This window comes from Crinia signifera, chromosome 4 (genome assembly GCF_055691185.1).
Source record: "Crinia signifera chromosome 4, ASM5569118v1, whole genome shotgun sequence".
In the NCBI taxonomy this organism is placed as follows: domain Eukaryota; kingdom Metazoa; phylum Chordata; class Amphibia; order Anura; family Myobatrachidae; genus Crinia; species Crinia signifera.
The window spans coordinates 8850342-8873406 of NC_139220.1; the positions used below are offsets into that span (position 1 = coordinate 8850342).

The 23065-nt window shown below is 50.4% G+C and overlaps 1 protein-coding gene across 2 annotated transcripts in view; it reads left to right on the top strand.

Annotated features, from left to right (window-relative positions):
- KDM5A (lysine demethylase 5A) overlaps positions 1-22704 on the top strand; it is a 34124-nt gene extending 11420 nt beyond the window's left edge. The window contains exons 13-28 of one of the 2 annotated variants that reach the window (XM_083180980.1): positions 144-263; positions 1824-2018; positions 2104-2285; positions 7601-7725; positions 7821-7971; positions 8692-8809; positions 8908-9263; positions 9795-9933; positions 10089-10268; positions 12607-12759; positions 13984-14535; positions 16246-16392; positions 17553-17712; positions 17832-18052; positions 18162-18569; positions 20505-22704. In XM_083180980.1, the coding sequence (XP_083037106.1) occupies positions 144-263; positions 1824-2018; positions 2104-2285; positions 7601-7725; positions 7821-7971; positions 8692-8809; positions 8908-9263; positions 9795-9933; positions 10089-10268; positions 12607-12759; positions 13984-14535; positions 16246-16392; positions 17553-17712; positions 17832-18052; positions 18162-18569; positions 20505-20708 (3411 nt within the window). In that variant the 3' untranslated portion in view covers positions 20709-22704. The remainder of the gene's footprint in view (positions 1-143; positions 264-1823; positions 2019-2103; positions 2286-7600; positions 7726-7820; positions 7972-8691; positions 8810-8907; positions 9264-9794; positions 9934-10088; positions 10269-12606; positions 12760-13983; positions 14536-16245; positions 16393-17552; positions 17713-17831; positions 18053-18161; positions 18570-20504) is intronic. The other variant, XM_083180981.1, reaches the window with a different exon arrangement.
- The last annotated feature ends 361 nt before the right edge of the window (positions 22705-23065 follow it).

The window sequence follows — 23065 nt, forward strand, 5'->3', positions numbered from 1 at the left end:
AGTTAGGTGGTCTGGAAAGTCTGACCTGTTGGTAGATCTGGAGGACCGGATTGGCCAGCCCAGGTGTGATGTGTTCTGCTCTCTTTGCTTTGGTTGAGTTTCGATGCGGCAGGTAAATCCCAGGTTTCTTCTCTCGCTCGCAGGTTTTCAGGACCAACCAGTGCGCCGGGGAGTTCGTAGTCACCTTCCCCCGGGCGTACCACTCTGGCTTCAACCAAGGGTACAACTTTGCGGAGGCCGTCAATTTTTGCACTGCTGACTGGGTATGTCTGGCCGAATTGTTCTGTTACTGTAAGCTCCTACCGCCTGTATATTCAGCAAGTATCTGTCTATACAATGACGCTACATGTTATAAGCCGGTGTGTCCTTACACACTGTGGGGTACATGTACTAAGTTGGGAGTTCTGACGAACTCTCCATAGCGACTAGAAGGTGCAATATAAATAAGAAGTCGAATCTGAGTACATTTACCCGAGTGACTTCTTCAGTTGGTTTTTAAATAACGTCTAAGCACATGTGCGTCTCAGCCACGCCGAGGATATGACTTGCCGAGTTCCATATGACATATAGAGGCAAAATCTATAAGGGAACCTAGGTATGGATACATTTATAATGTATATGGTGGGGCGGGACAGCACACCGTAATTCTACACATGAGTTGCTGCCATGCTGAGACTTGCAGTGCCACACAGAAAAAAGGGAAACTGTAGCTGCCACTGTAAGCGCCAAGAACAACGACTATCGGAACAATTATAATATACTCACATGGAGTAAAATTGAGGGTCTTCACATTTATTTTTGCCACAAACCGCTGGGCTCATCTACCATGGTCAGGTGGGTCCCTAACATTCTCCGCTCAAGTCCTTAGCACGAGTTACACCGGGCCAACACAAACCAATCACCTCAGGGCAAGAAGAAGCAGATTTAAGTGTTCGAAAGTGTTACATACTGTATGTGCGAAGTAGCAATTAAAGTGCTAAAAAGTGTTACATTAAGGATAAGTAGCCGCTAAAGTGCTAAAAAGTGTTACATTAAGGATAAGTAGCCGCTAAAGTGCTAAAAAGTGTTACATTAAGGATGAATAGCCGCTAAAGTGCTAAAAAGTGTTACATTAAGGATGAGTAGCCGCTAAAGTGCTAAAAAGTGTTACATTAAGGATGAGTAGCCGCTAAAGTGCTAAAAAGTGTTACATTAAGGATAAGTAGCCGCTAAAGTGCTAAAAAGTGTTACATTAAGGATATGTAGCCGCTAAAGTGCTAAAACGTGTTACATTAAGGATAAGTAGCCGCTAAAGTGCTAAAACGTGTTACATTAAGGATAAGTAGCCGCTAAAGTGCTAAAAAGTGTTACATTAAGCTCTGAAACAGCCCAACCACACCAAACCCAGGGTCCTCATGCCCCAAACCAATTCATAATGATATATTATACATACTTATCCAGGACTTGCTTTTATATTGCTTTTTCTACTATGTAGTCTACAAATGCGAGGACCCTTACCAATTAAATGTACAAGTTAGAGTGTTACAGAGCTTATTGTACAGCCCCCTGTCCCCATATTATCTAGTAATGGACCTCACAGCAAAGATTAATGTCATCACCCCTACCATCCCTGGTATGGGCTGAACCTATATTCATAGAGGGAAGTGACATCACTGGTACATACGTCAACAGCAGATTGATCCAATGCAGTCACATGACTGTTGTCTCAGCCCAGCCCATATCTCAGTGCGCTCTGTGTGGGTGACAGGCCCACTGGCACCCGGTTCAGCTTGTTTCGGTGATTTCAGGCAAGCCTATTCATGTGTGTTTGGTCCCTCCGACAGCTTCCTATGGGACGCCAGTGTGTGAATCACTACCGTCGGCTGAGGCGGCACTGTGTGTTCTCACACGAGGAGCTGATCTTCAAGATGGCAGCTGACCCCGAGTGTCTGGATGTTGGCTTGGCAGCCGCCGTGTGCAAGGAGATGATGGTAATGATCGAGGAGGAGACCAGGCTGCGGGAGTCCGTCATACAGCTGGTGAGCAGGGGCTTGGGTGTCCTCATGTTTATTTGACCAGGTCTCCTGAATGAGCACATATAAGAACTGTCGCTGTGTCTCTCAGGGGGTTCAGCAGTCAGAAGAGGAGGTCTTCGAGCTGGTCCCGGATGACGAGAGACAGTGCTCTGCCTGCAGGACCACCTGCTTCCTCTCCGCACTGACCTGCAACTGCAGCTCGGACAGGCTGGTGTGTCTGCATCACCCGGCGGAACTCTGTACCTGCCCCATGCAGAGCAAGTGTCTCAGGTACGTCTGCCTGTTACAGGGGAAGAATGGGTTTCATATTGACATGATATCTGCAGCTTCCTCTCACAGGCAGCGGCGTCATGGCCGAGCCAGTGTAGCTTATACATTGGGAACACGGCCTCAGATATGGTCAATACAAAAAGGGTCGACATATGTTTTGGTTTTTGGGTGCCATTTACTATTTCAAGCTACATTTTACCCCAATTTGTGTTCCACATCCCCTCGCATTGCCTGCTTCACTCGCTTCAGGCAAGGTGTCTCGCTTTACTACTGCTGTGCTCCGCGTGGCTCATTATTCCCAATCATAGTCTACCTGGACGGTAAGGTGCCTCGCTTTACTACTGCTGTGCTCTGCGCTGCTCACTATTCCCAATCATAGTGTACCTGGATGGTAAGGTGCCTCGCTTTACTACTGCTGTGCTCTGCGGGGCTCACTATTCCCAATCATAGTCTACCTGGGCGGTAAGGTGCCTCGTTTTACTACTGCTGTGCTCCGCGCGGCTCACTATTCCCAATCATAGTGTACCGGGATGGTAAGGTGCCTCGCTTTACTACTGCTGTGCTCCGCGCGGCTCATTATTCCCAATCATAGTGTACCGGGATGGTAAGGTGCCTCGCTTTACTACTGCTGTGCTCCGCGCGGCTCATTATTCCCAATCGTAGTGTACCTGGACGGTAAGGTGCCTCGCTTTACTACTGCTGTGCTCTGCGGGGCTCACTATTCCCAATCATAGTCTACCTGGGCGGTAAGGTGCCTCGTTTTACTACTGCTGTGCTCCGCGCGGCTCACTATTCCCAATCATAGTGTACCGGGATGGTAAGGTGCCTCGCTTTACTACTGCTGTGCTCCGCGCGGCTCATTATTCCCAATCATAGTGTACCGGGATGGTAAGGTGCCTCGCTTTACTACTGCTGTGCTCCGCGCGGCTCATTATTCCCAATCGTAGTGTACCTGGACGGTAAGGTGCCTCGCTTTACTACTGCTGTGCTCTGCGGGGCTCACTATTCCCAATCATAGTCTACCTGGGCGGTAAGGTGCCTCGTTTTACTACTGCTGTGCTCCGCGCGGCTCACTATTCCCAATCATAGTGTACCTGGATGGTAAGGTGCCTCGCTTTACTACTGCTGTGCTCTGCGCGGCTCACTATTCCCAATCATAGTGTACCTGGATGGTAAGGTGTCTCGCTTTACTACTGCTGTGCTCCGCGCGGCACAATATTCCCAATCATAGTGTACCTGGATGGTAAGGTGCCTCGCTTTACTACTGCTGTGCTCCACGCGGCTCACTATTCCCAATCATAGTCTACCTGGACGGTAAGGTGCCTCGCTTTACTACTGCTGTGCTCCGCGCGGCTCACTATTCCCAATCATAGTGTACCTGGATGGTAAGGTGCCTCGCTTTACTACTGCTGTGCTCCGCGCGGCTCACTATTCCCAATCATAGTCTACCTGGATGGTAAGGTGCCTCGCTTTACTACTGCTGTGCTCCGCGCGGCTCATTATTCCCAATCATAGTCTACCTGGACGGTAAGGTACCTCGCTTTACTACTGCTGTGCTCCGCGCGGCTCACTATTCCCAATCATAGTCTACCTGGTTGGTAAGGTGCCTCGCTTTACTACTGCTGTGCTCTGCGCGGATCACTATTCCCAATCATAGTCTACCTGGATGGTAAGGTGCCTCGCTTTACTACTGCTGTGCTCCGCGCGGCTCATTATTCCCAATCGTAGTGTACCTGGACGGTAAGGTGCCTCGTTTTACTACTGCTGTGCTCCGCGCGGCTCACTATTCCCAATCATAGTGTACCTGGATGGTAAGGTGCCTCGCTTTACTACTGCTGTGCTCCGCGCGGCTCACTATTCCCAATCATAGTGTACCTGGATGGTAAGGTGCCTCGCTTTACTACTGCTGTGCTCCACGCGGCTCACTATTCCCAATCATAGTCTACCTGGACGGTAAGGTGCCTCGCTTTACTACTGCTGTGCTCCGCGCGGCTCACTATTCCCAATCATAGTGTACCTGGATGGTAAGGTGCCTCGCTTTACTACTGCTGTGCTCTGCGCGGCTCACTATTCCCAATCATAGTGTACCTGGACGGTAAGGTGCCTCGCTTTACTACTGCTGTGCTCCGCGCGGCTCACTATTCCCAATCATAGTGTACCTGGATGGTAAGGTGCCTCGCTTTACTACTGCTGTGCTCCGCGCGGCTCACTATTCCTAATCATAGTTTACCTGGATGGTAAGGTGCCTCGCTTTACTACTGCTGTGCTCGGCGCGGCTCACTATTCCCAATCATAGTGTACCTGGATGGTAAGGTGCCTCGCTTTACTACTGCTGTGCTCCGTGCGGCTCATTATTCCCAATCATAGTCTACCTGGTTGGTAAGGTGCCTCGCTTTACTACTGCTGTGCTCTGCGCGGATCACTATTCCCAATCATAGTCTACCTGGATGGTAAGGTGCCTCGCTTTACTACTGCTGTGCTCCGCGCGGCTCATTATTCCCAATCGTAGTGTACCTGGACGGTAAGGTGCCTCGTTTTACTACTGCTGTGCTCCGCGCGGCTCACTATTCCCAATCATAGTGTACCTGGATGGTAAGGTGCCTCGCTTTACTACTGCTGTGCCCTACGCGCGGCTCATTATTCCCAATCATAGTGTACCTGGATGGTAAGGTGCCTCGCTTTACTACTGCTGTGCTCCGCGCGGCTCACTATTCCCAATCATAGTGTACCTGGATGGTAAGGTGCCTCGCTTTACTACTGCTGTGCTCCGCGCGGCTCATTATTCCCAATCATAGTCTACCTGGATGGTAAGGTGCCTCGCTTTACTACTGCTGTGCTCCACGCGGCTCACTATTCCCAATCATAGTCTACCTGGACGGTAAGGTGCCTCGCTTTACTACTGCTGTGCTCCGCGCGGCTCACTATTCCCAATCATAGTCTACCTGGACGGTAAGGTGTCTCGCTTTACTACTGCTGTGCTCCGCGCGGCTCACTATTCCCAATCATAGTCTACCTGGATGGTAAGGTGCCTCGCTTTACTACTGCTGTGCTCCGCGCGGCTCACTATTCCCAATCATAGTCTACCTGGATGGTAAGGTGCCTCGCTTTACTACTGCTGTGCTCCGCGCGGCTCACTATTCCCAATCATAGTCTACCTGGATGGTAAGGTGCCTCGCTTTACTACTGCTGTGCTCCGCGCGGCTCATTATTCCCAATCATAGTGTACCTGGATGGTAAGGTGCCTCGCTTTACTACTGCTGTGCTCCACGCGGCTCACTATTCCCAATCATAGTCTACCTGGACGGTAAGGTGTCTCGCTTTACTACTGCTGTGCTCCGCGCGGCTCACTATTCCCAATCATAGTGTACCTGGATGGTAAGGTGCCTCGCTTTACTACTGCTGTGCTCCACGCGGCTCACTATTCCCAATCATAGTCTACCTGGACGGTAAGGTGCCTCGCTTTACTACTGCTGTGCTCCGCGCGGCTCACTATTCCCATTCATAGTCTACCTGGATGGTAAGGTGCCTCGCTTTACTACTGCTGTGCTCCGCGCGGCTCACTATTCCCAATCATAGTGTACCTGGATGGTAAGGTGCCTCGCTTTACTACTGCTGTGCTCCGCGCGGCTCACTATTCCCAATCATAGTCTACCTGGACGGTAAGGTGCCTCGCTTTACTACTGCTGTGCTCCACGCGGCTCATTATTCCCAATCATAGTGTACCTGGATGGTAAGGTTCCTCGCTTTACTACTGCTGTGCTCCGCGCGGCTCACTATTCCCAATCATAGTCTATCTGGACGGTAAGGTGCCTCGCTTTACTACTGCTGTGCCCTACGCGCGGCTCATTATTCCCAATCATGGTCTACCTGGATGGTAAGGTGACTCGCTTTACTACTGCTGTGCTCCGCGCGGCTCACTATTCCTAATCTTAGTGTACCTGGACGGTAAGGTGCCTCGCTTTACTACTTCTGTGCTCCGCGCGGCTCACTATTCCCAATCATAGTCTACCTGGGCGGTAAGGTGCCTCGCTTTACTACTGCTGTGCTCCGCGCGGCTCACTATTCCCAATCATAGTCTACCTGGACGGTAAGGTGCCTCGCTTTACTACTGCTGTGCTTCGCGCGGCTCACTATTCCCAATCATAGTCTACCTGGACGGTAAGGTGCCTCGCTTTACTACTGCTGTGCTCTGCGTGGCTCACTATTCCCAATCATAGTGTACCTGGATGGTAAGGTGCCTCGCTTTACTACTGCTGTGCTCCGCGCGGCTCACTATTCCCAATCATAGTCTACCTGGATGGTAAGGTGCCTCGCTTTATTACTGCTGTGCTCTGCGGGGCTCACTATTCCCAATCATAGTCTACCTGGATGGTAAGGTGCCTCGCTTTACTACTGCTGTGCTCCGTGCGGCTCATTATTCCCAATCATAGTCTACCTGGACGGTAAGGTGCCTCGCTTTACTACTGCTGTGCTCCGCGCGGCTCACTATTCCCAATCATAGTCTACCTGGTTGGTAAGGTGCCTCGCTTTACTACTGCTGTGCTCTGCGCGGATCACTATTCCCAATCATAGTCTACCTGGATGGTAAGGTGCCTCGCTTTACTACTGCTGTGCTCCGCGCGGCTCACTATTCCCAATCATAGTCTACCTGGTTGGTAATGGATAAAAAAAAGTTGGAAAAAAACCGACTAGTGCCACATTGGCCTTTTGTTCCCGTCGATCATATGGAGTTGTCCTATCATTGTTCACAAGGGACCAGTGACATAACTGGGAATGCAGCTTATTATCCAATCGCTATGAATCCAAGCAGCGTCTTTATCTGTTACTTCATTGACATATTCTTGTGAGGTGAAGTACCGCCAATGACCAATAGAGGCCACTCTACTGACCAAATTACTCTTTAAGTGAAAGCAATTGATCGGTTTCAAACTTGGTGGATATGGAGGGAGGGAGCTGGGAAGACAGATTGGAGGAATGAGCAGATAAGGACTGGGGGAGGGTGGAGAGTTTGTGGATTAAAAACAGTCACAGCTCAAAGTGAAATTAAAAACAGTCACAGCTCAAAGTGAAATTAAAAACAGTCACAGCTCAAAGTGAAGCACATTGTAGAAGCCGTCATTTTGACAAGCTTTTAACTAGTTCTATATAATGTATCTCTGGTATTGGTGTGCACACAACAGAACCATGCACTTTAGCAGAGATGAACCCTACTGCCAGAACTTCTTTCCTTGGGAACGAACGACTAGTCTCCTGCAATAAAATGTCTCGCTGCCGTTGTCCCCAACCCTGATTAACCTTTTGTTTGCTGGCGCTAGGATCCGATATTCACTGGAAGATTTCCCAACCCTGCTGTATGGAGTAAAGTCGCGGGCACAGTCGTATGATACGTGGGTCAGCCGGGTGACAGAAGCGCTGACCGCCAGCCTCAATCACAAGAAAGGTGGGTCTGCGAGAGGAGGCACAGAAGTCGCTCCACTGGAGGACATTGCATTTCCGCTGAGTATCCCCAACCAGTCGCTCCCTCTGTCCTTGCAGATATCATAGAGCTGAAGGTGATGCTAGAAGATGCGGAGGACAGGAAGTTCCCGGAGAACGAGTTGTACCGGCGGCTCAGGGACGCGGTGAAAGAAGCGGAGACGTGCGCGTCTGTCGCCCAGCTGTTGCTCACCAAAAAGCAGAAGCACAAGTGAGATTGTGATCCTATGTCATGTAACATCCATGTTGGTGCAACTGTGCTGCATGGTGGTTAGCATTGCTGCCTCACAGTGCTCTGCCCAGGAGCTAGCATTCTCCAATGTTTGTAACACCATGCTGCACTGCAGGGGGGCAGATGTACCATGTGCAGAGACACCTGGGTAACACCATGTTTCACTGCAGGGGGGGGGGGGGGGCAGATGTAACGTGCAGAGAGACCTGGGTAACACCATGCTGCACTGCAGGGGGGCAGATGTAACAGGTGCAGAGAGAGAGTTAGATTTTAGTGGGGGGATGGGGGGTTCAAACTGAAATCTAAATTGTATTGAAAAAAAAAAAAAAGCTGTCTAACATGTGTGGGCTACATGCAGAAGCAGCCAGTATGTACCCTGCACAGAAACAGTCTAAATGCATTTGCTCTCCTTGCTGTCCTGAATCAGCCCCACTGACCGCTATAGGAGCATACACGGATGTAGTGGAGAAGGCAGCGTGTTAGTGGTGGCTGTGTTCCTCTAGCCGGGTTAGCCCTGTACAGCCCAATAAGGGGGAGCGGGGATACAAATATTTTATAATTGAATTGTATTTCTATTTTGTCATTTAATTAAACATTGCTCTTCGTTAGGGATTGGCATGGTTGTGTCGGCTACTTGCTCGGTATATTACTAATATGCAGATGAAAATCAGTCTCTAATGCTTTCACCTGCATCTATAGCAAACTGATCCAAGACCCGGGGAAGACTCGCACCAAACTCACCATGGAGGAGCTGAAGGCCTTTGTGCAGCAGCTGTTCAGCCTCCCGTGCGTCGTTTCACAGGCCCGGCAGGTCAAGGTGAGCATGACCACTGCTACAGCCTGTGATACATCTTTATGTAAATGCCTCACATCCTCTCTAGTTCTCTTCTCTGATGCCGCGTGTTTGTTGTGCAGAACCTGCTGGACGACGTGGAGGAGTTCCATGAACGCGCTCAGGAGGCCATGTCCGACGAGGTTCCGGACTCCGGCAAGCTGCAGTCTCTCATCGATCTGGGGACCAACCTGTACGTGGAGCTCCCGGAGCTGCCGCGCCTGAAGCAGGAGCTGCTGCAGGCGCGGTGGCTGGATGAAGTGCGCCAGACTCTTTCTGACCCGCACAAGGTCACCTTGGACGTGATGAAGAAACTCATCGATTCCGGAGTGGGACTGGCCCCACATCACGCCGTGGAGAAAGCGATGACCGAACTCCAGGAGCTGCTGACGGTGTCGGAGAGGTGGGAGGAGAAAGCCAAAGCCTGCCTTCTGGTTAGGTAAGTGACACATGGACCTGGACTGGTTCTGTATCATGGAATAGAGCTTCCATCATGTTACACTTGGGGCCAGAAACACCATTGGGGTTTGCTTCCCGTTGTCGATTGAGAGCAGTTAAGAAGAATGTCCCCTTGCTGCCCCCCGCCAATCTGACTATTAAAGGTCCAACAAAGCGCAGTATTCTTGCACTTGATCTAGACACGTTTGACACTTGAAGAACTAAGATGCGGGAAGCCGTCCGGCAAATATCGGTTTATCTTCTAAAGTGCTGCTCATTTGTCAGACACATGAGTCTCTTATACTTACTGTCCCCAGATCCTTGGGGATGACCTGATCTGTCCTTCATCCTATGCATAAGAGCAATTCTTTACAGTGGCCGTTATCCTGACATCCTATTTGGGCTATCAAACAACAATTGTCACGTGACCTCCCAAAATGACATGTACACTGTGGGCCTGAGTATTTCCAGCTTATGTACCTCATATGCCTTTATATTGGGGGTCATGTGTCTGTCACCTCTCTGTCACTAGGCCGCAGCACAGTGTGTCCAGCCTGGAAAGCATCCTAACCGAGGCAAAGAACATCCAGGCTTATCTGCCCAATGTCCTGGCGCTGAAGGAGGCTCTGCAAAGAGCCAAGGACTGGACCGCTAAAGTCGAAGCAATACAGGTAAATAGCGCGCTCTAGTTCTGGAGTGACCTAACTCTCCGGTGGTAGAATGTCTACTAATAACATGATACATAATGACTAGTCTGGTCTCGGGTCACAGAAACCTTGGTCCAATGTACAGACTTGCTGCATTATTATTACTGTTGTCTCTGCAGAGTGGCAGTCATTACGCGTACCTGGAATATCTGGAGAGTTTGCTAAGCAAGGGCCGGCCCATTCCTGTGCGTCTAGATGCCCTACCGCAGCTGGAATCTCAAGTGGCGGCTGCCCGGTCCTGGCGAGAGCGCACAGGGAGGACTTTCCTGAAAAAGAACTCCAGCTACACCTTACTACAGGTGAGCGACCTGCCCCAGATACACCTCTTACTACAGGTGAGAGACCTGCCCCAGCTCCACCTTACTACAGGTGAGAGACCTGCTCCAGATACACCTTACTACAGGTGAGAGACCTGCCCCAGATACACCTTACTACAGGTGAGAGACCTGCCCCAGATACACCTTACTACAGGTGAGAGACCTGCCCCAGATACACCTTACTACAGGTGAGAGACCTGCCCCAGATACACCTTACTACAGGTGAGCGACCTGCCCCAGATACACCTTACTACAGGTGAGCGACCTGCCCCAGATACACCTTACTACAGGTGAGCGACCTGCCCCAGATACACCTTACTACAGGTGAGAGACCTGCCCCAGATACACCTTACTACAGGTGAGAGACCTGCCCCAGATACACCTTACTACAGGTGAGAGACCTGCCCCAGATACACCTTACTACAGGTGAGCGACCTGCCCCAGATACACCTTACTACAGGTGAGAGACCTGCCCCAGATACACCTTACTACAGTTGAGAGACCTGCCCCAGATACACCTTACTACAGGTGAGCGACCTGCCCCAGATACACCTTACTACAGGTGAGAGACCTGCCCCAGATACACCTTACTACAGGTGAGAGACCTGCCCCAGATACACCTTACTACAGGTGAGCGACCTGCCCCAGATACACCTTACTACAGGTGAGCGACCTGCCCCAGATACACCTTACTACAGGTGAGAGACCTGCCCCAGATACACCTTACTACAGGTGAGAGACCTGCCCCGGATACACCTTACTACAGGTGAGAGACCTGCCCCAGATACACCTTACTACAGGTGAGCGACCTGCCCCAGATACACCTTACTACAGGTGAGCGACCTGCCCCAGATACACCTTACTACAGGTGAGAGACCTGCCCCAGATACACCTTACTACAGGTGAGAGACCTGCCCCAGATACACCTTACTACAGGTGAGCGACCTGCCCCAGATACACCTTACTACAGGTGAGCGACCTGCCCCAGATACACCTCTTACTACAGGTGAGAGACCTGCCCCAGATACACCTTACTACAGGTGAGCGACCTGCCCCGGATACACCTTACTACAGGTGAGAGACCTGCCCCAGATACACCTTATTACAGGTGAGAGATCTGCCCCAGATACACCTTACTACAGGTGAGCGACCTGCCCCAGATACACCTTACTACAGGTGAGAGACCTGCCCCAGATACACCTCTTACTACAGGTGAGAGACCTGCCCCAGATACACCTTACTACAGGTGAGCGACCTGCCCCGGATACACCTTACTACAGGTGAGAGACCTGCCCCAGATACACCTTACTACAGGTGAGAGACCTGCCCCAGATACACCTTACTACAGGTGAGCGACCTGCCCCGGATACACCTTACTACAGGTGAGAGACCTGCCCCAGATACACCTTACTACAGGTGAGCGACCTGCCCCAGATACACCTTACTACAGGTGAGAGACCTGCCCCAGATACACCTCTTACTACAGGTGAGAGACCTGCCCCAGATACACCTTACTACAGGTGAGCGACCTGCCCCGGATACACCTTACTACAGGTGAGAGACCTGCCCCGGATACACCTTACTACAGGTGAGAGACCTGCCCCAGATACACCTTACTACAGGTGAGCGACCTGCCCCGGATACACCTTACTACAGGTGAGAGACCTGCCCCAGATACACCTTACTACAGGTGAGAGACCTGCCCCGGATACACCTTACTACAGGTGAGAGACCTGCCCCAGATGCACCTTACTACAGGTGAGAGACCTGCCCCAGATACACCTTACTACAGGTGAGAGACCTGCCCCAGATACACCTTACTACAGGTGAGCGACCTGCCCCAGATACACCTTACTACAGGTGAGAGACCTGCCCCAGATACACCTTACTACAGGTGAGAGACCTGCCCCAGATACACCTCTTACTACAGGTGAGCGACCTGCCCCGGATACACCTTACTACAGGTGAGCGACCTGCCCCGGATACACCTTACTACAGGTGAGCGACCTGCCCCGGATACACCTTACTACAGGTGAGCGACCTGCCACGGATACACCTTACTACAGGTGTGATAGGTGTCACCTGACCTTTCTCAAATGAAACCTTAATGTGACAAACTATATGCACAACAGATGTCCCATATTAAAGGCTTCAGTAAAACTTGCCGGACGTTCCTCACCTGCAGTCACTGAGGAAATAACGCTCTTGCATTCAGTTACAATACATGATTGACATTTACACTCCTGTCCTGCGTTTCCATCTCCTCTGCCACTGGCCTTAGTCCGGCATCCCCGGTGACTTTCTCTGGTATCTTATGTAGGTGCTAAGCCCGCGAAGTGATATCGGCATTTATGGAAGCGGCCGGAGTAAGCGGAGGAAAGTGAAAGAGCTGATGGAGGAGAAGGACTTGGACCTGGATTCCATGAGTGAACTAGAAGAGCCTCTGGAGGAGCCGAGGGACACGGCCTCCGTGGTAATTACTTCTGGGTGCAGACTGCGCCATCGGCTCCGACCACTGTGGTTTCCTGCTCTGGGTTCTAATAGGTATCTGGTCCCTAGGTCGGCAATTTCTACGTCGACCACTAATGGTCGAGATTCCATAGGTCAGCATCGACGGAAGGTCGACACAAGCTAAAGATTAACGCGAGTTTTTCACCTTTTTGTTAGATCGACTTGGCTCATACGTTACTATCCCAGTGGGCATAGAGGGGGAACATAATAATGTGCTGACGCAACGAGTGGATGCTGTACACTTATACCGTGTCAATGTATGTAGACAAAGACACCAAAAACCTGAAAACTCGTGTCAGCCATGTCAATGTTGACCGTCAGCTTGTGTCGACCTTCTGTAAAGCTTCACTAATAAACTAAATAAGCCAATACCTGCTTTAGGGGCCCAGTTATCATATAATATTTGCGGCTAATTCCCCGAAAACACCCAGTTTCAGGGGTTAGCTTCAAATATTAAGGGGGGTATTCAATCGCCGGGCCCTATTCATTGCTGTCTTCCCCGACAGCATTGAGCAGGGTTTCTCGGCAGAACGAGCCCGACTTCACGAGAACGGCCGGGAAGTGACGAGCTGCCGGCTGCAGCTCACCGATTCCCGGCCACAACTCGTGGCCACGCCCCCTTCTCGTCCCACTGCAGGCGGGACATTGAATCCGATAGCATGAAGACAAATGTTTTTTTGCTCCTATCGGCTACAGACTGCACTGCCGCCGGGTCAGTGCGGTCAGCGGGGGGGGGGGGGGGGGATTCAGCGTGAACTGTGCATGCGCAAAACCCCTGGCACCCGGCTGGTGGGTGCTCCTTTCGAAGCCACTGACGGCTGTAAGAATCACATATTGCAGTGCGATCCTGGGGGGTAAATCCCGGCCAGACGCTTTGTGTATACGATCCTGTAGTAAATGGGTCCTTAAGTCATTACATTGATTGAAACTCTCTAATCCTTATCACTGGTGTGTGGAGACCGGGGTGTGGTGTGACCTATAGTCTTATACTCTGATTACAGTACATAGGAAGTTTTACCTATGTGGTTACACAGTGACCAGCGGTCAGACCTGGCGGAACGTGTTAGTGCAGTGACTCACAGCTCAGTGTTTGTAGGGAGTCCTGTGACAACATAGATAACCGGCCCGGTTTGGTAGATGACCTATATCCAGCCCTTTGGTAATTTCTCTTCTCCCCTTCGGTCAGGTTGCCGTATTTAAGGATCTAGAACACAAAGAGGTGGACTCTATGCGTTCCTTGCGAGCCTCCAACCTGGCCAAGATGACAATGGTGGATCGCATCGAGGAAGTGCGCTTCTGCATATGCCGCAAAGCCGCCAGCGGCTTCATGTTACAATGCGAACTGTGCAAGGACTGGTTCCACAGCACCTGCGTCCCCCTCCCCAAAACCAGCTCGCAGAAGAAAGGCAGCAGCTGGCAGTCCAAGGACGTGAAATTCCTGTGCACGCAGTGCATGCGCTCCCGCAGGCCGAGACTGGAGACTATCCTCTCGCTGCTCGTCTCGCTGCAGAAGCTGCCGGTGCGGCTGCCCGAGGGGGAAGCGCTGCAGTGCCTGACGGAACGCGCCATGAGCTGGCAAGACCGGGCGCGGCAAGCGCTGGCCACGGAAGAGCTGTCTTGTGCCCTGGCCAAGCTCTCGGTGCTGAGCCAGCGTATGGTGGAGCAGGCGGCCAGGGAGAAGACGGAGAAGATCATCAGCGCGGAGCTGCAGAAAGCCGCCGCTAACCCGGACCTGCAGGTGAGCAGTGAGGCCCGGTATTGCCATAGGTATTGTGTTATACTCTGTCACGGTGACGGGTTTGCTGGTGTGGGCTTTGTATGACTGTATTAGAGGTGTCTGTCTGCCCTTCTTCCTGGCCATCTGGCGGTTATGCAGTCCGGTACTCATTCCTGTAAGGTCTAGATGGGCACGTGAGACCGGGCTCAGCCTTCCTGAGAGCCAGCTGAGCCCCATGGTCATGACCTGCACCCGACCCCTGGGATTTCATTATCTGGGATCCTATCAGAGCTTCTTCCACTCTCCACGGCGACCCCTCTATTCCTACTGTAACTTGTATTAATAGTGTATATAGGCCAGGCATGTCCAAACTGTGGCCCTCCAGCTGTTGTGAGACTACACATCCCAGCATGCCTTGCAATTGTTTTAGCATTCCCTAATAGCAAAACTGTGGCATGATGGGACTTGTAGTTTTACAACATCTGGATGGCCATAGTTTGGCCATGCTTGATATAGGCCCTTATTCTGGTTCACTTGCAAAGGCAAATTCCTTCTCAAAAGGACAAACGCACCTGTTACATCTGCCCCACCTGCAGTGCAGCATGGTTTTGTCCATTTGAGAAGGAATTTGCCTTTGCCAGTGAACCAGAATAACCCCCTTACACTGATTTCTGCATTGCAAATGTTACTTCCAATCATGGGTCTGATTCAGAGCCTGGTAACGCCGCCTGGCTGAATCACCACTCCCCGCCGACTTTCATTCCGGGCGCTATCTGCCTAATTTGGGGCGGACGCTGACGTCATATGTGATGTCAGCCGCCCGCCCTGAGCAAGCATCGCCACGCATTGGTCTGCAGGGGTACGCCCAGCGTTTTTATGGGGAACACACTGGGCGTTCCCCTGATGCCCACCCTTCCCAGATCGATTGGCTTGGCATGGGTGCAACTCACAGAGTTGGCTCCCGGGGGTTGCGCATAATCGCGCATGCAAAAACCACTAACTTCAGGGATGAATTTGGACCCAAAGAATGGGCCTGAATTGGCCCCATGTCTGTTAATGTGTTGTGTATGGAGAGGACACATCATTCTCTAATAATGGGAAGTTTTGTTAGAATTGATTGGACAGGTTCCGTCATGTGAGACAAACACTTAGTGAGATAATGTCACAGTCCCTGGTGCCAGGAAGTCAGCCAGGGACCCACGCAATCCCCTCACACACGCATCCGCGGCTGATAAGGCAGAATGACTACGTCCAGCTCACACATGTGCGACACCAGGGTCCCCTCCGCTCCTTCACCATCCTATAGTAGTGTTCATTCTAGCACCCGCCATCTTTGAAAACCCATGCAGTTCCTGTTCCCTGCCTGGGGTGTCGCTGTCTGCTGTGGTGTTTCTAGCACCGGTCTGGTTTGCATATCAGTGCTGATATACAGACCACACTGTGCTAGAAGCACTACAGCAGACAGCGACACCCTGGGCAGGGAAGAGGAACTGCATGGATTTTCAAAGATGGCGAGTGCTAGAATGAACACTATGTAGGGCACTTGACTTGTGCATCTCAGTGATTTGGGATGTAATTGGGACTTTCTCAGAAAAATAGCCGAAAACTCACTTTTTAAAAAAATGATTAAGAAGTTCATAAGTTTTAATTATTATGGCAAAGTATAAAATCTAGTTCATCATCATTTGTCCCGTTCAGTTCTTTATGCCCGCTCGTATCTTGACATTCCAGGGTCACCTGCCCACCTTCCAGCAGGGTTCCTTCAGTCGTGGGATGTCAAGTAGTGTAGCTTCCTCCCCGCAGCCCCCCTTGGACTACGATGACGAGGAGACGGACTCAGACGAGGACATCCGGGAGACATACGGTTATGATGTGAAGGTAGCACAAGGCTTGCACCTGGTCTGCAGCACAAACGGTGCTGTTGTTGCGATGTATCAGCCTTCGCTGACATGTAACATCGGAGCAGCGTCTCCGTCTGTGACCCATTTACTTTGATGAACACATTTCTCAGTGACTGCTCATGTTACGGGGGGGTATTTATTAGTGCATGCTATGTCCAGTGGGATATTTTAGAATAATATAGGGTTACCAATGCATTAATGAGCAGGGTGCTGGCTCCGCTCAGTACGATATTTATACTGCGCGCTCTCTATGTATAGAGGGTTATTTATATAGAATGTCTGCAATGTTCCACCAGGCTTCTTATGGAAGCGTGACTGACTGATGGAGTAAATGGATCTGCCGGGACTGATCGCAGCCTTCTGGTGCTCTGTGCAATGCTGCTGTAACCCATAGCAACTAGCTTCCAATGTTCTAGTACAGGTTATAAAAGCAATGCTTTATTGCTATGTGTTACATAGTACAAGGTACAGTTTTCTGGATCTGGGTGTGTGGGGTGAGATTTCTATATGTCAGTGGTTCTCAACCTTGGTCCTCAGGACCCCACACAGTGCACGGTTTCCAGGTCTCCACACAGAATCACAGGTGAAATAATTAGCCCCACCTGTGGATCTTTTTAAATGTGTCAGTGAATAATGAGTGCACCTGTGAGGTGAGCTGGGAAATGTACACTGTTGGGGGTCATTGAGGACCGATGTTGAGAACCACTGGTGTATGTGATAGTGTTGATGGGTTGGAGATTGCTGCATCTGAGTGGGTGAGGGGGTGGGCTTTGATGTATCAGGCTGGGAGTAGAGATGGCTGTATCTGCGGGTGTGTGTATGAGGGTGGTGGTGGAGTCTGCGTTATCTAGTGGAGGGGGGTAAAGATCGCGGAGTTTCAGCGGGTCTATAATCTCCACCAACTAGCCGTGCACTGTTGGCTGGCTGGGAGAGACGCAGCTTATCATGTCCTGTCCTGTGCAAAGGGTTGCATGATTCTGGGGAAAGAGGGTCCAGTTTATTTGATATTGGACTCCTCACCTTCTCACACCTTTGCCGAACTAAGGGGACCACGTTAGAGTTCTCGCAGGGCTGCCTGCCATGTGTTTGTATGCCTGTAATTATTGTCTGTAGTGATTCTCTCATTCATTTTTCCAGGACACCGGCAGCGTCAAGTCCTGCAGCAGCCTGGAGCCCAACCTGTTCTGTGATGAGGAGATACCCATTAAGTCGGAGGAAGTGGTAACTCACATGTGGGCGGCCCCCTCCTTCTGTTCTGAACACGCCTACTCCTCAGCCTCCAAGAGCTGTGTGCAAGGTGAGCAGATCCGAGACGCACAATACGCTGCATTTACTTATTTCTGAATATCGATCCCTATCGGCAAGTGTCCATCTTTGCGCATTTGGGCGGTAACATTGCGCTTTCATTTCTCAAAGCTACAGGGACCCCCCGGAAACAGCCTCGGAAGACCCCTCTGGTGCCTCGAAGTCTGGAGCCACCTGTCCTAGAGTTGTCTCCTGGAGCTAAGTGTCACTTGGAAGAACTCATGATGTTGGGGGACCTGCTGGAGGTATCGCTGGACGAGACGCAACATATCTGGCGCATTTTGCAGGCCACGCACCCACCGTCGGAGGAGAGGTTCCTGCACGTCATGGAGGTATGATGCTCTGCTTCTATACGTTACGAGGGGGTGGGGTTGGTTTATACGTTATTGTCCCTCTTCCTGAAGTCGACGCCTACGTCATCCGTAATGCTTTCTGTTACAGGACGACAGTCTGGACGAGAAGCCGCTGAAACTGAAGAGCAGAGATTCCTCCGAGAAGAAGCGCAAGCGGAAATTGGAGCGAGCGGAGCATCTCTTTGAGGGCAAGCAGAGGTCCAAAGAGCTGAAGAAACTGGATAAGAACAAAAAGAAGAAGCTCAAGCTGGGACATGACAAGGCCAAGGAGCTGAGCAAGCTGGCCAAGCGGCTGGCCAAGGAAGAGGAGCGGAAGAGGAAGAAGGAGAAAGCCGCCGCGGTCAAAGCGGAGATGAGCAAAGAGCTCCTCGAGAAGAAACGAGAGAAGAAGATTTTGGACATCCCCTCAAAGTATGACTGGTCTGGGGCGGAAGACTCGGACGACGAGAACGCCATTTGTGCTGCGCAGAACTGCCAGCGCCCATGCAAGGACAAGGTGAGGGAGGTGCGCAGGTGCCGGTTCAGCATATACGTTGTCTAACCACCTGTCAGTTGGGTTTTTAGTATTATTTCTTTTGTTTGTTTTTTATTTGGTGATTTGTAACCAAAAAGTAACTAAAAAAACTACTGAGAAACTCTCCAGCTATCTTTACTGCTTCCTTTCGATGGCAAACGAGTGCACATTAGGGGATGCGGTCAAGATGCCAGCGTTCAATATACCGATGCTGGCATTTCCACTGCCGTCAAAACACAGCTGCCGGCACATCGAATTGGATCAGGATGCCAACGCTGAAATACCATCAGCCAGCATCCTGATAGGTGAGTATGTGGGGAGGGGTACCGTGTGGCCGGGGTGGGTGTTAGGTTTAGGTACTAGAGGGGGTCCTACGGTTAAGCTGCGGGTAGGGGGGTTAGAGTTATGCTGCGTGGGGGGGGGGGGGGGAGTATTAGGGTTAAGCTGCAGGGAGGATGGTTAGGTTTAGGCATTTAGAAGGGGGGTTAGGATATGGGGTGGGGGGTTAGGACTAAGCATATGGGGGGGGGGGGTGTTAGGGAAGGGCAAGGGGAAGAAAAGGCTACTAACCTGACCCCTGTTGGGATTTCCTCCATCGGGATGTCAGTGTCTGCCAGTCATCCGTATGTATCCCCATGTTAGAGATCACATCGCTACATCTACTGGTTTCCTGTTGACGTATGTTATTAAGATAATCGTTTGGGCTCTCACTGTCATTGTAGTAATCCTGGCACAGCAGTCACCGTAGGAATTGGCACAGTGGTAGGCAATGTTCGCACGTCGCCACCGCACGAACAGTTGCCCTGAGATTGTAACTCACCACTATGGTAGCTGCAAATGAAACGAGACGATGACTTGGGAAATCAGGGCTATGTAAGACTGTATGGTGTGCCATTGCGGGCACAACACAAACATCACCCGCAATTGAATCAGCGCCTTACAGTAACCACCCGTTCTTACACGGAAGCGGACGGTTGTTTTTCTAGGCAGCAGAAAGGGGTTTTATTAAGAAATGGTCTCTGTAGTTACTGGTCATAATTAAAAAGGGGATAAATTCAAGTGATTTTTAGGATTCCAGTTTAAAGGTCAGGGACCCCCATGTGAGTCGGCAATGACGGCTCCGAGCACCATTCTTACGTATGAAACGATGATCTGTGCCTAAGGAACCGGCGGCTCTGCGATTACCGGGGGCACGGAGCGTACCCACAACTCTAAGTAACTTGTAATTTTGGCTTAGTGAGTCCATAAGTGCAGCTTTCTCCAGTCCCCTGTGATCTCTAACAAGCGGCTTCTGTTCCTCGGTCTCGTGGGAAGAAAATCTGCATTTCATTCCGACTTTACAGGATTTCCACCGTAAAAATAATCCTCTTTGCAGTGGAAAGAATAGACACAGCTACGTACCAAGTTTCCTGCTGCACAGGCTTGTAGCGTAACTGTTTAATGTCAGTCATAGCTCTGCCAGCCCCTGGCCAGGTGTACGATGAGAGTTGTAGTTCTACAATAAGTCGAGTGTGGCTGTCTGCCCACATCTATATTACTTATGCCGTTATGTGTGCGAACCACCTGCTCTCCTCCCAAACTGAGAATAGACGCTCACGGTCCCACTCGTTACTTATCACTAGCACATCTTGTGTAAGTGTCACTTAGATGGTGTTAATATCTGGTGCTCCCTGTGGAAGTACATTGTTTCCATATTGTATCTCTCCTGTTATATATTGTTGTACCCTACACTACGTTATTCTCACTTGAAACCATGGACATCACTGAGGCACCGGCTCTACAATTTTATTCCCCCCCTATTTCCCCTATACTGCACCTTTAGTTCCTGATGAGATTCTGCGTCCCGTCTTCTCATGCCGTTCCTTTCTGTTCCTGTGCTCCCTGCCTCTTTCTAACACATCCTCTTGTTCCCCGCAGGTGGACTGGGTACAGTGTGACGGAGGCTGTGACGAGTGGTTTCATCAGGTCTGCGTTGGCGTCTCCTCGGAAATGGCGGAGAACGAGGATTACATCTGTATGACCTGCAAACGAAAGAAAATCCAGGGACCTTGCCCACCCAATTTGACTTTCACGCCCGGCTTCCCCATGGCCACCATCGAGGTGAAGCAGGAGGTCAGCTAGCATACAGAATTTCCGATGTGTGAACTAGCTGTTCCGTTACTCCTCTTCCTCCAATCTACCACCCTCGGCCCGGTTCTCTAGAGCGGAGGCACCTGTGTCCGGCAGCCCCCTCAGCTCTGTGTAGTTCTTTTCCAGCATGGGAAGTTTTGGCCACCGCCAGCGTCCCTTCGTGAAGTTGGAAATCCCCCAAACCATCAAGTGCACAGAAGATATGGATTGGGTCCGGATGTTATAAATAAACGGCAAAAATAAACCCCCAATGCGTCTACGATATTCATGGTCTCCTTCCCCCCCCAACGAACTCCCAGAGCTGAGCAGTGACCTATTACAATGCAAGCCCCTATCCCAGAATGCCGCAGGACACAACGCACGGGTCCTGCGTCCAGGAGGAGCGTTAATCCGCTCACTCAGGTTTTAGTTGGAGTTGTATAATATGTGTTTTGCTGGTGTTTAGAGTGCGCCCATCGTGTGGAGGCTTGCGTCTTACCTAAGGAAGTTTCGGGAGACCATGTTCTTACCAGTGCGGCAGCAACATGATGGACTTGCATCACAGAGGGGGGAGTGTGCCCACGCAGATGATGAATAGACAGTGGGCAGTTATACGGCGCGGACACACTGCGCCGGGAGTGCAGTGCGCCTGGCGGTGGATGGTGCAGTGTTGCTGGTTGCAAGTAGCCTTTGTGGGATTTTAGTGTGACGAATTCTGGGGGGAAGAACTTTTTGTTTTCATCTATTCTTCCTGCGACTACGGACTGTTGTATAAATAGTTTTCTCTCCCCCTGTTCTACAGACTGGTTGGTTGTTAACCAGGGCTCGTTAAGCTTTTAAAAAGAAAAAAAATACTGTAATTTGTTTATTTTGTATCTATTTATCTATTTTAGGCAAAAAAAAAAAAAAAAAGTTGCGGTCGGCTGGGCGCTGCGCAGCGGTAGACCGCATTCTTTGTCTCGGTAATGGTCAGGGGGCCGATGTTGATTATGTCTTCTTCCGGTAGACCTCACAGAGAAAATGTTTTCAATATTTTTGTTATTTGGGAAGAAGACGGTCGTAGAGTTATCTGGAAAATAAAAATGCATTTATTAGAAGCTATATACATTATTAGAGGGGTCTTATTTTGCTAAGCACTATTGGGAAAGGTCACACTGCATCCCCCTGCAGTGTAACGTGCGGGGCACCCTTAACCCCAAACCTACTTTTTCTAGCCCTCTGCACTTCAGCCTTGCATTTGTATCACGTGGCAAAAAGGATTCTTGCTCAGGGACACTTTGCCTCCATGCTGAACAAGATATGACAAAAAGAGTGACTTCTGTGAATTTGTGCTGAACAGTCAGTCAGGTGATACCAATGATGGCTCGGTTTCCCAGGGCAACACAAATCACCATCTTTTATGGATGATGATGTGGCAATACTGAGAAGCACTGAAGGAATATAGTAAAGGGGGGGGAAAGTAATGTGTTTGTAAAGAATGCTGAAGGACGACACAATAAAGTTCTCTTATAGTAAAAAAAAAAAAAACAGTTGAAGCTAAAGCGGGGATCGTTGGGGAAATGTTTTCCTGCGCACAAGAGACTTCCTGCCTTTCACACTGAAATGCAAGATATCAGTAATGTGCAGTAGGGTAGAAAAATATAAGCATCAAAAAAAGGAAAGTTTGTCACTTCGTAGTGCACCATAGAGAATTATATCAGTCCTAAAATATAACCTTTATTGGGAATCAAAATAAAAAGCGGAGTATAAAAAAACACGCATACATATACATAAATGGGACAAAACACTATAAATTGTTAAATAGACTGTGTGTGTGCTTCCGTGCACTCAATCTATTCATGTAATATAGTGGAGTTACAGTCGTCTTTGATACCATCCAATTAATTAGTTACAATTATATGCTTCCCAGCCGGTTATTGGATGTGTTTTATTATCTTCTACCAGGGCCGGACTGTCCATTTGGCACTTCTGGCAAATGCCAGAAGGGCTGATGGCCAGGTGGGCTGATTTTCACCATCCTAGTTGAACAAGTCAGCTCAGCACCGCCTCCTTGGTCGGCATCCCTGTGCTGAGCGGACAGCCTGAGCACGTCATGACGCATATGACTTCATGACGCAGCTCCGTCAGTCTGAGTAGACAATAATGGCGGCGGCCAGGCGCTGCGTGGAGGGATCAGTCCATGCAGTGTGCTCTCAGGACCGGCAGCGTTTCCCTCTCTCCTCTCCTACAGCCAGTGATCTTTGCAGCAGCGGTGGCACAAGGGGCAGTTCCTGTCCCCACCTCCTCCCAAGAGAGCAGCAGCGCTAGTACCAGGGATTACAAAGTGTGGCCTCTATCACACATCCATTATTTGGTGCTGTCCTCCAGGC